The 14,726-nt window shown below is 34.9% G+C and overlaps 1 protein-coding gene across 3 annotated transcripts in view; it reads left to right on the top strand.

Annotated features, from left to right (window-relative positions):
- Positions 1–14,726, top strand: part of LOC143225835 (cytochrome P450 4V2-like) — a 50,151-nt gene that overhangs the window by 33,944 nt on the left and 1,481 nt on the right. The window contains exons 7-11 of one of the 3 annotated variants that reach the window (XM_076455935.1): positions 2,365–2,544; positions 3,260–3,433; positions 7,834–7,900; positions 9,839–10,018; positions 12,694–12,893. In XM_076455935.1, the coding sequence (XP_076312050.1) occupies positions 2,365–2,544; positions 3,260–3,433; positions 7,834–7,900; positions 9,839–10,018; positions 12,694–12,854 (762 nt within the window). In that variant the 3' untranslated portion in view covers positions 12,855–12,893. Of the gene's footprint in view, positions 1–2,364; positions 2,545–3,259; positions 3,434–7,833; positions 7,901–9,838; positions 10,019–12,693; positions 13,047–14,726 lie in introns of those variants that run through there. The other 2 variants (XM_076455934.1, XM_076455936.1) reach the window with 2 other exon arrangements.

Below are 14,726 nucleotides of genomic sequence, written 5' to 3'. Positions count from 1 at the left end.
ACAGTGGAGGAGGTTCCATCATGATCTGAGGTGCTTTCTCCTTCCTTGGAACAATGGTGCTCAAGTTATACAGGGGCGTCAAACAGCAGCTGGCTACATTGGCATGTTGGAGAGAGCATCCTTATTGACTGAAGGCTCTCACTTGTGTGGAAATGACTGGATCTTTCAGCAGGACAACGCTGTAATCCACAATGCCCGCAGGACAAAGGACTTTTTTATGGTGAATAACGTGATTCTTTTGGACCATTCAGCGTGTTTGCCCGAACTGAACTCCACTGAAATTTTTTTGGGGTGGATGGCGAAGGAAGTCTATAGAAATGGACGTCAGTTCCAAACAGTGCATGATCTTTGTGAAGCCGTCTTTACCACTGGGAATAACATTCCAGCCAGCCTTCTGCAAACGCTTATATCGACCATGCTAAAGCGAATGTTTGCAGTTATTCGCAATGACGGCCGTGCAACTCACTACTGAGACTTCTTGTTGGGCATTTACTACCCTATTTAGGACTTCTTTTTTGTATGGTCTTAAACTTTTAACCAGCTAGCATTTAGGTCAATTTCATAGTGTTCACATTTTCCCTATTAAATGCTAAAAAAGGTTTTTTTTTATTTTCGCTTTTCTTATTTTCATCTTTCGAAGCTCTACTCAAAAAAGTGGTTGAATCTAACAACACAAAATGCATATTGTTTCTTTATGTTCATTGGCCTTAAGATTTTGGCCAGCAGTGTATGTGGCGATTATCATTTTTGCTCGTAAAACTGTTTATTATGTTTAGCTCCATGCGACACAAGTTTCGGAACGTCGTGACCCATCTTTATTTAATGTTTGAGTTTAGAGTTTTCAAATCTTTGGCACCATAAACATATTCTGGAAGTTCCTTTATTACAAGAATGTTATCTGGAAAGTGCATCTAGCATCACTGACTATTAAAATCACTTCTCGACTTAAGCTTCTTTGCTTGTTCGGTATCTTCTAAGATTTAAACCCTACTTTATGCTCTAATATTAGCATCTTGTGTACTGGTACTTAGTCCAACAAAAGATCTTTGTGACTGTATTTTATTTGTTCGCCACAGAAACCTTCGGATTCCCCAACTCACATGAAGAACAAACAACGTAGACCATGTGTAACTTACCCTCGTGATAATAAATAAATATACAAACGCATAAATAAAATAATCAAATATCCTTATATGGCCTTCCATCATGACATACAATTGAAATAATTCCCTTTTCGTCTCGCTTCTTCCTAGTGCCTCCATTTATTTGATATACTTTCTCTTATTTATATATGGCCAAGTGTCTTAAGGCGTTCGACTCGTTATCAGAGGGACGCGTGTTCGAATCCCAGTTACACTAAACATGCTTGCCTTTCATCCTTGGGAGCGTTATAGTGTGACGGTCAATCTCACTATTCGTTGGTAAAAGAGTAGACCAATAGTTGGCGGTTGATGGTGATGACTAGCTGCCTTCCCTCTAGACTCACATTGCTAAATTAGAGAGAGATAGCGCAGATAGCCTTTGTGTAGCTTTGCACGAAATTCAAAGACGAAAAAACGATTCATTTCTACTTTTTCATAATTCTATCTCCTAGCTGAAAAGAGGGGGTAACCCTCTTGTGGCTCCTTTGTCCTGAGCTGAAGTGAAATAATTTTGGTTTGTTTTGAATTTCACCCAAAGCTACACGAGGACTATCTGCGCTAGCCATCTTTAATTTACCAGCGCAAGACTAGAGGTAAGGCAGCTAGTCATCACCACCCCCCGCCAACTCTTGGGCTATTCTTTTACCAACGAATAGTGGGATTCACCGTCACGTTATAACGCCCCCACGGCTGAAAGGGAGTGAAATAATACTTTTATACTTAAATGTGTTTAGTTTGTTAACTATTGTGCTGAAGAGTTCTAAATCGCAACAACTGCAGTACACAGTAGAGAGTAAGCGAATCAAATAATGTATTAGACCTCTATGTCACGAATTATTTTATTCAATTTGCTTTGGCACAAGTAAAATGAATCTTAAAATAATTAAATCTAAAATATTATTTTCACCCAGAAATTGAATTTATATTTAGATAGTATTCATTTTTCTAGATACGTTGGTGATCTTATAGAAAAATTGTTAAAAGTTTCAGACGTTGTAATAACTTACGATAAACCAAAACAGCAGTTTGCCTTATTACGTTACACTATATGCAACATCGTCATTCAGAGAAGCAGTAATAATTGTTGCATGTTTCTTTTGTTCAAAATGCAATTAAATAGAAACTTTGGTTAAGTAATGCATTTGTGATTTTGGACAAAATTTAGAAAATAAGCCAGAATACTGAGGTTTCTGTACGATTATTGCATTTCCAACAATCTTAGGTCATTAATATACGCAAGAATAAGCTATTGAAAGAAACCAAAGGCGTAGACAGCATAAGCAAGGAAGATTACGAAAGTAAAAGAGAAAATTTCTTAGAGATATTGCTTCGCCTGCACAAGAACGACAACTGTCTGACAGAGGAAGACGTTCGGGAAGAAGTAGACACGTTCATGTTTGCTGTAAGTTGACTGATATAATTTGTAGTAATATAGGGCGATGCGTGAAAATTAATGTTTCAAATGTTACTGTTACTCTTCTATTTAGCAAAAGTAATTTGTTTCAATTTTTTAAAATAATAGTCTGTCTTCAAAAAATTATTGTTCTGTTCTTTATCGATTTCGTTGTTTAACTCTTGTTAAATGTAACTGTTGTAAAACACGATTATTAATTGTATTTCACTATCTTTTGTACTGTCTTTTTTCCTTTGTGTGTACCTAACACTAATGAGAAGTTTGCGCTTTATAAAAACAGCTTCTTGCTAGACTAAGTGTTTATACTGAATATGGCAGATTATTCGTCCATTTTTAATTGCAAGCAATATGTTAGAATTTTTGTAATACTGTTTTGGGTATTCTATTCTTACAGTGACTGTCTGGTATTAAACTTTAAGATAAATTGACAAATGAGCATTTATTAAGAGATTGCTATGGGAAATAATAGTCCTTTAATTCCGTATTTTGTAGAACAATAATAATACATCAGTAAAATGATAAAAAGAATTCAGTGTTTCTGCTTACTGCACTTACAGATGGGAAGTCACACACTAAAACGTAAATTAAGTTTTAAAAATGTTTGTGCTGTTCAAATAGTAGTCCTGAACTGACACTAATTGTTAGTTTTTCTAAATTTCTAGTGCTTATTGTAACAATATAAAGTGTATATGTTATCATCTAGGGACATGATACCACGGCATCAGGGCTTAGTTGGACGATCTATCTTCTGGGGCTGTATCCTAATATCCAAGACAAACTTAGGAAAGAAGTTGATGCTATATTTTGTGATGATCCTGATCGAGCACTAACAATGGATGACTTACATAAGTTGAAATTTTTGGAATGTGTAATTAAGGTACCGTGATTGGTGTATAATTATAATTAAGTTCTTGTTAACATTATAAAAATTCAACAAAAATAATTGCACCGGTGAAAATCGTTAGATGTAAAACACATTAATTATTCGTTGCTAAGCTCAAAATAATATAATTCTGATATCTATGTTTACAAGAACTTGAATGCACAATAGAAATCTTAAAATAACTCAATATTTTAGAGGATATAACTGTTAGTCACTGGGCTTAAAACTTGGAAAGGATATACATAAAGCAGTTAAATCACAATCTTAGTTTGTATATTATAACTGCGCCAAGGCAAAAATCAATGTTCTGAAATAATTTCTTTCATTCCTTTTCATTCAGTTGTTACGCAAATTAGGTATCTGATAATTAGTAATACAACCTGACATGACCATGATATATTTGTCTCTTTGAAATGACTCACCGAATTTAAAGTGTTTCATGTTGTTTATAAACTGTAACTAAACCTCGAAGAAGACACCTGGATGTTTCTCTCGAGCGGAGATCCGTCAGATGATCAAAAGTTGGTCAATTATATCAAATAACAGTGAACTAGTTACAAATATTTAAAACTGCAATTACGCGAGGTAGTTGTGAAGTAGCAACACAGTTTGTCGTATGCTTGGACCAAGCAGTCTCTCACTGATCGCCATGTTTAGAGGGTACAACTGATTCTAAATTGAATCAGATGGTTTTAGCAATAACCATAAGTCATATCAGATTGTTAGAAATAGACTTCGCAAGTCTGACTTATTTATTAGATGCCGAAATAAATGCGTTTTGTTTACTTAAAGTAAAACCTAAGCCCATGTATAATGATGTTAAAATGTTATCACATACAATTGACCAATGACACGTGGAACAATATTCTTTCATGCTTCATTATGCAGCCTAATTAACAGTTGTCTAGCCATATGATCCAATACCACAGTCATACAGGAAAATGAAACATAAGGCTGTGTTGAAAGTGATGAGTCGTCAGAGGAAATCCCATGTGGTCGAAATGACCTCTAAGAAAATTAATGCTACATTGTTTAGGAACCACACTATTTGGTCCTATATGTTGTCATATGTTAATGCGATTAGCTCTGAGCAAAATCATAATATGAAACATCGCTTATGAATGTGGACATCAATACATTGTTAGAATAACAAATAAACTAAAGTCAAAATTTAGGAGCACAATAAACACAATGGTCTTTGTGATAACGATTTATCTTCAACAGCCTATAATGAAGCGAAAGAATACACCGTCGAAATATTTAACCGATTTAAGTATTAGTGAGAAACAAAACGAATGGTTACCATATCAGCCTTTAAAATTCTAGCTTTTACTGATACATGTGGCCTTTCTGAGGTCTTTCTTAAATGTGGTAAATTAGTATGTAATATTTACAGTTAAGTGATAGCATAGCTACTAACCATGGGCGGCCGTACCCTTCTGAAGTTTACGAGGAGTTTCTAATTCCCAAATTTTGATGTGAAGAGCAGATAACCTAACACCATTTGTAATTATCGAGGCACATTTAAATACGTTATTGGCTATAGATGATGACTAAGATTTTTTTTCAAATGTGAGACTCTCTGTATTATTTTATTATCGAATATTGTAACTACTGTTAATGAGTCACAGTTTCTCTACGACTTCCATCCCACTCCACATTTTCTAGTGATATTAACTACTGACAGAAATAGGTATTTTGGAAATGAGCCTAATTCCTTGATCAATATTTGTATTTTCCAAGGAGGTCAGTGACTATATTCAACCAGATCGGTAACTGTATTCATGAGAGTAAATATTCCTTCTTCCCAACAGCAACAATCTTTTGAATGAACCAAGAATACAGTTAAAATAACGTAACGTTGTGGAACATCGTGGGACCTATTGGTCCATCTCGGCTGTTCCATCTTCTAAACTAAATTAAAATAATTTTAAAATTCCTTAAAGCCAGCCCTTATTATTCACATAGTTATCACGCTTTCCTTAAACTCATTTAAATTTACTTTCTCTACAACATCCGAAGATAACCCATTCCAAATATCAACCACTGTTTTATAAAAGTGAAACTGTCTTAGTTGAAGATAACTCTTGCAGTGCCAAAATTTATAATTGTGTCCTCTAGTCCTACTCTTCTCACTGTTAAATATGGAAAAGGATAATGCATTAACACTGTCAGTTCCTTTTACAATCTTAAACACCTCAAAACAATCTCCCCAATTCATCTTTTTTTCAAGAGAAAACAATTTAAGAGATTTCAACCTTTCCATCCCAGGTTCCATTCTAGTAACACTTCTCTGAACAATTTCCAACAATGTAATGTTTTAAGGTAAGGAACCCAATACTTAATACAGTATTCCATATGTTTCCTAAACAGTGACATGTAAAATGAAATTATAACATCTTCAGACATGTATTTATTTATTTTTTTAATGCAACCTAACATCCTATTTGCCCTACCACGAGCAACAGTACACTGCTTGGATGGCTTTAGAAACTGATTAATTATTACACGAATATCCTTTTCCTTCGTAACACTGTTAAGGTTATTCCAATCCAAATTATACTTATAATTCAAATTATGATAACCTACATGCATTATTTTGCATTTATTATATCTAAAACCCATCTACCGTTTATTTGCCCAACCCACTAAATGATCGAAATCCTTCTGTAAATCATCAGCATCCTCTTCATACCTAGCAAAACTTTAATATTATCTGCAAATGTCAGTAATTTATTTACAATTACTTCATCTATGTCATTAATGTAAATAAAAAAGAGCAAAGGTCCTTAAAATTAAGCCTGAGATACCCAACTTATAATATTAATTCAGTATGACTGAACTCCATTTGTAACAACTCTTTGCTTTTTTCGATCCAACTACTCGCCTCTCTTCTATCCAATTTGCTAACTTATTTCTCACACCTATAGTGATAAATTTTACAAGCCTTTATGTGGCACTTCGTAAGATGCTTTCTAAAAATCCATAAGCAGTCAAGAGATTTGTGAGGTAATACTTTCCCTTAGTGATAGTACGTAGACTATCCAATAAACTTTTAAACTTTGTTACACAGTTATGAATTAGAAACATAACACAATGTAAATTAAAAACACTCCATCTACAATTTATTGAACACTTAAGTGCCAGAGAGATAGTGTTGGATGCTGCTAGTTTGCAGTTCTACATTAGTGGCAGTGGCAGATATACCAAGTAAGTTTACAATAACAAGCACAGGACGACCAACCTTATTGGAAACTCGAACCTGAAACCCTCAAATCAGAAAGCATTCCTTCCGCCTATTACGTAGCATTGCACTTTATAACAAACAAAGGTAATAGCAATATCTCGACTACTTGAATAGTTAGAATAATAAAAAACAATAAATAATTGTTAACAATAATTTCGATTAGTTGATTCTTTTCGTGAGAATCGGTTTAAACGAAATAATATTTAGAAAAGTAATTTTGGTTTCTTAATCATTTTCCCGATATCATTCGATTGGTTTACCTTTAGTAATCTTTGTTTATAGGTAATGAATTAAGTCGACTAGCTTTTTCGAGGAGTATAATTGTTTTTAATATAATGATTATGTCCCCCGTGGGATAGCAGCGAGATTATGGACTTACAACGCTAAAATTCGGGGTTTGTTCCCCATGACAGATTCAACTGATAGCCCACTGTAGCTTAGTTTTGAAACAAGCATTCTTCGTTTTTATTAATAAGTACGTATTTTGTAAATATATTAGTTCATTTAGGGTTCCTTGTAGGTTGCAGAGAAAATATCTATACACAAAACCATAACTACAATTATTAAAGTACAGCGGTATATCTACGAATTTACAACGCTAAAATCCAGGGTTCATTCCCCTCGGTGGGTTCAGCAGATAGCCCAATGTGGCTTTGCAATAAGAAAACACAAACACTAATAAATTTTTAAATGGTTTTATTGAGTTTTTAAGAGTTACTGAGAAGATTTATAGAACGTACCAATGACGATTGTAAAAAATTATTCACTATTCAGATTCCCTTGTATCAGAGCTAATATGTGTGTGTGTGTGTATTTCAGTTATTCAAAATATAAAAACATATCTACATCAATAGGTTTAGTGTTCTATAATTGTATATATATATACAATATATGAAAGAAGTTTATGCAAGTTTGTCATTTTTATGTCACTGTTAATATCCATGATTGTAGGGTTTAATAGATATATGTGTGTATTATATTGATTTATTCTTGAATTATATTACGTTGAAATGCCATTGCAAATGTCAAGTAGTGTAATGTATACTAGAATGTGTTCTCTGAAACTGAATTTCAATAATATGCAAAAAAACATGATAAACGACTGTGAAAAAGTAGCTGACATGTTGATATTGGTGAACAATCCTAGGAATCACACAGACTTTATCCCCCGGCTCCTTTCATAGCAAGAGAATTAGAGGAAGATATGATGATCAGTAAGTGTTTGTCTTGTTAGTCTTAACACATGAAACAACCAAAACTTTCATAATTAAAACGTTAGGTTAAATAACAAAATAGGGTAATTTGTTTTCAGATACATTTTGCTTATGTCTTAAGGATAAAAAAATTACAAAATCCAATTTTTTTGGCTCAATGAAAAACAAAATCTTTATTTGTATATTAATCGCCGAATTTTGTTTTTTTTTAATTCTTGACAAAATAGCGTGTTGCGATGGAATGTTTAGTTACTCATTCTATATTAAGTAATACGCAGTTTGTTTGTTTTTTCAAATTAACATTATAAATATAATGTTCTTCTTTATTCTTCGTGAAATAACTTCCATTTAATGCCAGACCTGAATCATCTTAATATTTCAGTTAATAGTTTTGATTAGAAATGTTTCGATAGACTCACGAGAGGAAAGCAATTGTAGCAACCTTTAACTCTATAAGAAAAAGGCGGGTGTGAAGTTACACTTTTAGAGTGTGAAGCACTGACACACATGATACAACGAAAGAGTATATTCACAGCTGTTCACATGCGTCTGTTAGATATTTTTTTATGTACTTGCATTATTAGAGGTGTAAAATCTCACCCCTTTACAAAAGTGGGGTTTAATGGTAAAATGACATCCCAACCATACCTTTTTAGAAAACGAAGTTGCCTAATTGCAAATAACATTAATAAATTTATCTCCTGATTTTGGTTTGAATTTCACGTAAAGCTACAAGAGGGGTATCTGCGTTAGCCGTCCCTAATTTAGCAGTGTAAGGCTAGAGGTAAGGCAGATAGTATCACCACCCACCGCCAACTCATGGGCTACTCTTTTACCGATGAATAATGGGATTGACCGTCACATTATAACGCCCTCACGGATGAAAGGGCGAGCATGTTTGTTGCGACGAGGATTCGAACCCGCCACCCTCAGATTACGAGTCGAACGCCTTAACACACTTAGCCATGCAGGGTCTTATCTCCTGAACTAAATATTCGGGCAGTCACTAAATCCGTTCTTTATCTTCTGTAAATAGCCTTTCCACGGTTGGCATTACAGGTGAACTAAAGTGTCACATTGAAAAATGTCACAGTGATTTAATCTTTCGATCCCTTCTTCACATAACGTCATGCAAGCTGCTGCTCAAGTGAAATTATACATTAATCCTTTAAGTTCCTGTTATTACTTTCTCATGTCATTAAAATAATATTGCAGTCTGTAAGTCTTTGGAAATAGTCATTTAATTAATTTATACAAATTTTTCATCTTTTTGGAGTGACATGTTAGTCTTACACCACTAAATTAGGGACGACTAGCGCAAATAGCCCTTGGGTAACTTTGCGCGAAATTCAAACCAAACCTCTGTGATTTAACATGAAAACCGTTTGGTAATTTAAGTAGTAATTAATATCTTGAAGTATGTAAGTACGTCTAGAAGATCACCAGACAATAACCACTTTCTTACCCCTACTATTATCATAAATTTAGCCTGTTTATATTGATGCAAGTCTTCGAGATCCGGACTTGCTAAAATATAAACAAAATGTACTTAAGTTTTGGTTACACATAACAGTATATAGAGCTTGTTGCAGGTCTGAAAAATACCTATACATAAAACTATACTATTATTAACGTTATAAATATTTATTCAACTAATACATAGAATTTAAACACCTTTCAATGGCATATAATATACTGTGTTAATTTTCGAAAAGTGACTAATTTTTAACGATTACAATATATACATATATTTATAACACGATTTTTAGTAAGAAAAATAGTACTAAAAGATAAAAAAAGAAATTTTTATTACAAATTTCAGTCAACTTTTATCAAGTAAAATGACAGTGATCCTTGTCACTATTATAAATATGAATATTTCATCTTTTAATAACTTAATTTCGTAACACGTGTGTAACACTACTTTTTGTATTCTAGAGAACTACAAAGTTGGAGCGGGTACCACTTGCATCATCTTTCCCTACATGTTACACCGTGATCCCAAAATCTATCCAAATCCTGAGCAGTTCGATCCTGATCGATTTCTACCCGAAAACTCCAAAGATCGTCATCCATTCGCATTCATACCTTTTTCTGGCGGCCCCAGAAACTGTATAGGTATTGTTTTCAATTAATTATACGTTTTCTAATTGAATCGGCCTGTTACATGTATTTTGTGCAATGTATGTTACGTATTATAATTTATTTCATACGAATCTCCGATTTATTATGCTACGTACGTTACGTATTATTATTACAAATAATCGGAAATTTGAATTTAGAAGTTAATTAAATGTTAATATGTATCAAATTTATGGTACTTCTAAACAATATTGATACACAAAATTTTATTTTTTTAACACAAATGTATTTTAATATGCAAAAAAAACCAGAAAAACAAATAGAATTTCGCGTAAAGCTACATCAGAGCTATCTGCGCTACCCGTTCCTAAATTAGCAGTGTAAGACGAGAGGGAAGGCAGCTAGTCATCACTATTCACCGCACCTTTTGGGCTATTCTTATGTCAACGAATAATAGGATTGACCGTAACATTATACCGCTCCCACTTTTGAAAGGACGAGCATGATTGGTGGGACGCGGATTCCACTAACCACCTGGTCATGCTGGAACCATATATTATTCATCACTTTCTTTGTGTTTCAAAATTAACAGTGTCGTGCTTTTTCTTTCTACCGTTGTTCGTGATTATTTTGGTTTTGTTTGCAGTTAAGCACAAAGCCACACAGAAGGCTATCTATGCTCTGCCTGCCACGAGTATCTCAAAAGCATTAAGTCAGCTGTGCCACTGAGGGACTTTCATGATTCTAAAGCGCTCTAAATTGCGCTCGTGCTCTAATAAATTTGGTCACTTTTAAACCAGAAATTACATTTTCTTGATGTTATTACTTTCTTCGTGTTTCATGTATTGAGCTAATATGTTTATTCGTTTGGAATAATATCTCTGTTGTGTTTTATATAATTTTGATTAGTATTGCCATACTAGTGTACTATTCTTGCGACATGTTAATATGATGCTCAGGTCCCATACAAATAGTTTTACATTTAAGCCTTCAGTCTGTTACTTTGCTATTGATTCAGTGAATTTACTCGTGTTGCTTACATGAAGCAATTGTTGTGCCTTATTATGTGCTGTATCGATCAAGTTATTCTCCCGCCTTGATATTTGAGTTTAGCAATACAAAAGGCCGGATTTAGGGTTTTCGTGTCCTAGAGCAATTTTCATTTCGACAACTCCTTTCTCCCCATTAAAATTTATTTTCTGCTCAGCAGGGCTCACAGACAATAGTGATGGATTTGAGGCAGTGAATTTAAACTTTTATGTACTTCACCATTATTGAAAATACTATATTACGTATTATACTTTATCTCGGAAGGATCTCCTGTTATTCCAAGTGGTGAAGATGGCTTCACGAAGATCATGCACTGTTTGGAATTGACATTCATTTCTATTGAATTCCCTTGCAATCCACCCCAAACATTTTCAGTTGGGTTCAGTTCGGGCGCACACGCTCGATGATCCAAAAGAATCACGTTATTCGCCATAAAAAAGTCCTTTGTCCTGCGGGCATTGTGGATTACAGCGTTGTCCTGCTGAAAGATACAGTCATTTCCACACAAGTGAGTGCCTTCAGTCAATAAGGATGCTCTCTCCAACATGCCAATGTAGCCAGCTGCTGTTTGACGCCCCTGTATAACCTGAGCTCCATTGTTCCATGGAAGGAGAAAGCACTCCAGATCATGATGGAACCTCCTCCACTGTGTCGTGTAAAAAATGTCTCCGGTGGGATATCCTTATCGTGCCAGCAACGGTGGAAGCCATCTGGACCATCCAGGTTAATTTTTTTTCTCATTAGAGAACAAAACCTTCGTCCACTTTTCTACGTCCCATGTTTGGTGCTTCTCAGCAAAGATTAACCGAGCTGTTTCGTGGTGTGGAAGGAGGCGTGGCCTTTGAAGACGTTTACGGTTTTTAAAGTTTTCTCTCGTAGATGCCGTCTAATTGTTCTTGAGCTGCATTCTGTGTCCCTAAGGGCCTTAATCTGGTTCGACGATCAGCTGGTGTCTTGCCAGACAACCCGTCGAATCCTCCTGCTCAACGCTGGCGAAATTTTCTTGGGCCGACCACTTGAAATTCTCGTTCCGTATCCCTCAGGGTCTTTTAATAAATTTGCAACAGCAGTTGTACTACGCCCAATCTCACCAGCGATGGCACGCTGAGAGATACCTTGCTTTTGCAGCTCGACAATTCTGCCACGTTCAAACTCTGTCAACGTTTTAGCCTTTGCCATGTTTTTACCCAATGTAACACAGGAGATGTCAGTAGGAGATGTTGACAACGCTAATGCTTGAACACAAATGACTAAATTTTGTTACGTGTTTACCGATTAACGCTTCGTTTCAGTATGGTCTTAAACTTTTGACCAGCTAGTATTTAGGCTAATTTCATAGTGTTCACATTTTCCCTATTAAATGCTAAATAATAAAAAATAAAATAAAATTATTTTTCCCTTTTCTTATTTTCATCTTTCGAAGCTGTACTCAAATAAATCGTTGAGTCCAGCAACCGTAAACTTCATATTTTTTCTTTATGTTCATTGGCCTTAAAATTTTGGCCAGCAGTGTATATATAACACACCCACACACCTTTTCGAACCGTGTTTGTAAACGGAAACTGGCAATGTTTATTCATATATTTTAGAATCGTCGTTTCTCTAATTTTTTAATGTGTAGTTACTTACAGCTATTTGTTTTGTTCCTTATTTTTTCTCAGGTCAAAAGTTCGCAATGATTGAAGAAAAGGTTGTCTTGGCTCACCTGATAAGAAACTTGTCATTTCAGTCTCTTGATCACAGAGACAAGATTAAACTGGTAATGGAGATAGTTCTACGGACTCCAGGAGAACTGAGAGTCAAAGTCTCATCCCGAGAATAATGTACATTTCATAACCAAAGTGAACGTAAAAGCGTAGGGGTAAAAATATATTTTGGGGTTGTTGTAACGTACCTTATTGTCTTTAGAGCGTTGTTTTTTTTTTTCCTTATCGTAATACATATGTTAGAAGCTTTTTATTTTAACTATTGTGATGCTACTTGAAAGTCTGAATAAATGATGATTCAGTCATAATTACCATAGACAAAAGTTTCTTAGCCCCAACTTAAGGATGTCTCACACAGTATCTACACATTATGGTATCTCACTGTATAACATTGTTTACGGAAGTTTGTTTTCTACGACAAGGAATACATGTAGTCAAAAAGAAACTGGATTTCGAAAATATATACAGTGGAGCGCCATTAAGCCGCGGACCAGTAAACCGCGAAATCGCTTAAGCCGCTGTAGGAAGTCTTGTCCCAAAATTTTTGATGTATTAAATCTACTACCTGGCTTTTTAAAGTTTCTCACACTCTCCTTGTCGTTGACACTGACATGACAAATGTGAGCGAGAATTATCGCGGTTCACCGCTAATTTAAGAACGTGTAAAAACGCGGCTTACGAATTTAATCCTGGCTTTATAACTTCAAGGGAATATTTAAAAAGGATTTGCTTTAATTTGGTAAATAAATAAAATATATTACAATAAAAATCGACCGTTAATCTACCTTATCCAGCCCACCCGCCTGCAGAGACGTTGAGGCGGAGCTGTTGACGACTTCGGCTTTTCAGTCACAAAGGTTTAAGCCGCGGTTAAGCAGGTTGACCCACCAAATACCGTGGCTTAACGGCGCTCCACTGTACTTCCTATCAATTGCAGTTAATTAAGCCTATATGACCAACAAATATAATATTATCTTGATCTAACAGACTCTCGTGCAATAAAGTTGCATACCCCATACAACTATATTGTTTGTTTATATTTCGTGCAAAGCAACACGAGGGCTATCTGCGCTAGCCGTCCCTAATTTAGCAGTGTAAGACTAGAGGGAAGGCAGCTAGTCATCATCACCCACCGCCAACTCTTGGGCTACTCTTTTATCGACGAATAGTGGGATTGATCGTAACATTATAACGCTCCCACGGCGGAAAGGGCGAGCATGTTTGGTGCAACGGGGATTCGAACCCGCGACCCTCAGATTACGAGTCGAACGCCTTAACCAGCCTAGTCATGCCGGGCCTCATACAACTGTAAAACTGATAGTTTTTCTTTTGTTTTTTTGTTTTTTTTACAGTAAAATATTGCTAATTTTTAAACTTGTGACAAAAGTGAAATGCATTCATAATTAACATAAGCATTAATGCCAAAAACTCATTAATTATTGGAATATTTAAACATGTATTCCTTAATGTGACTTAATGTGTCCAGAAAGTTGCGATTGCACAAATTTAATTTAATATAAAAATACTTGTGTTTTTCCTTTCCATAACTTCATGTTTTAAATCTAAATTATAGATATCGTTACGTTGTTCTCCTCATTTACACAAGTTCTTTTTCAATTCAATCATTAGTTAAACTTAATGTTATCAAACACAGTTTGCTGCATTTGACCTAACACATAATGCATAAAACTGACATGAGAATTTGTCCTCAGATACTTTTGATTACTGTAATAATTAAAAAGTATCATTCAGGATGCTAAATGACATCAACTGTTCTGTGTAGGTCCTCTGTCGTGATCTGAGCATTTGAAATTACGTTGTATAGATAATGATTACGTTTGCAGCACATGTTAACAAAGGAGGCTTCTTATGATCCTCCATCAGTACAAAAATATCTTTAAAAAAAAAAAATCAGGGTTAGAGAGGTGTCCCTTGAATATATCACTTCTAAGTACAGCCTCATGAATTTTGTGTTAGTATCCACCTCT

This window comes from Tachypleus tridentatus, chromosome 9 (genome assembly GCF_004210375.1).
Source record: "Tachypleus tridentatus isolate NWPU-2018 chromosome 9, ASM421037v1, whole genome shotgun sequence".
In the NCBI taxonomy this organism is placed as follows: Eukaryota; Metazoa; Arthropoda; class Merostomata; order Xiphosura; family Limulidae; genus Tachypleus; species Tachypleus tridentatus.
Note: the sequence above shows the minus strand (reverse complement) of the source record. Positions and strands in the feature narration are given on the sequence as shown.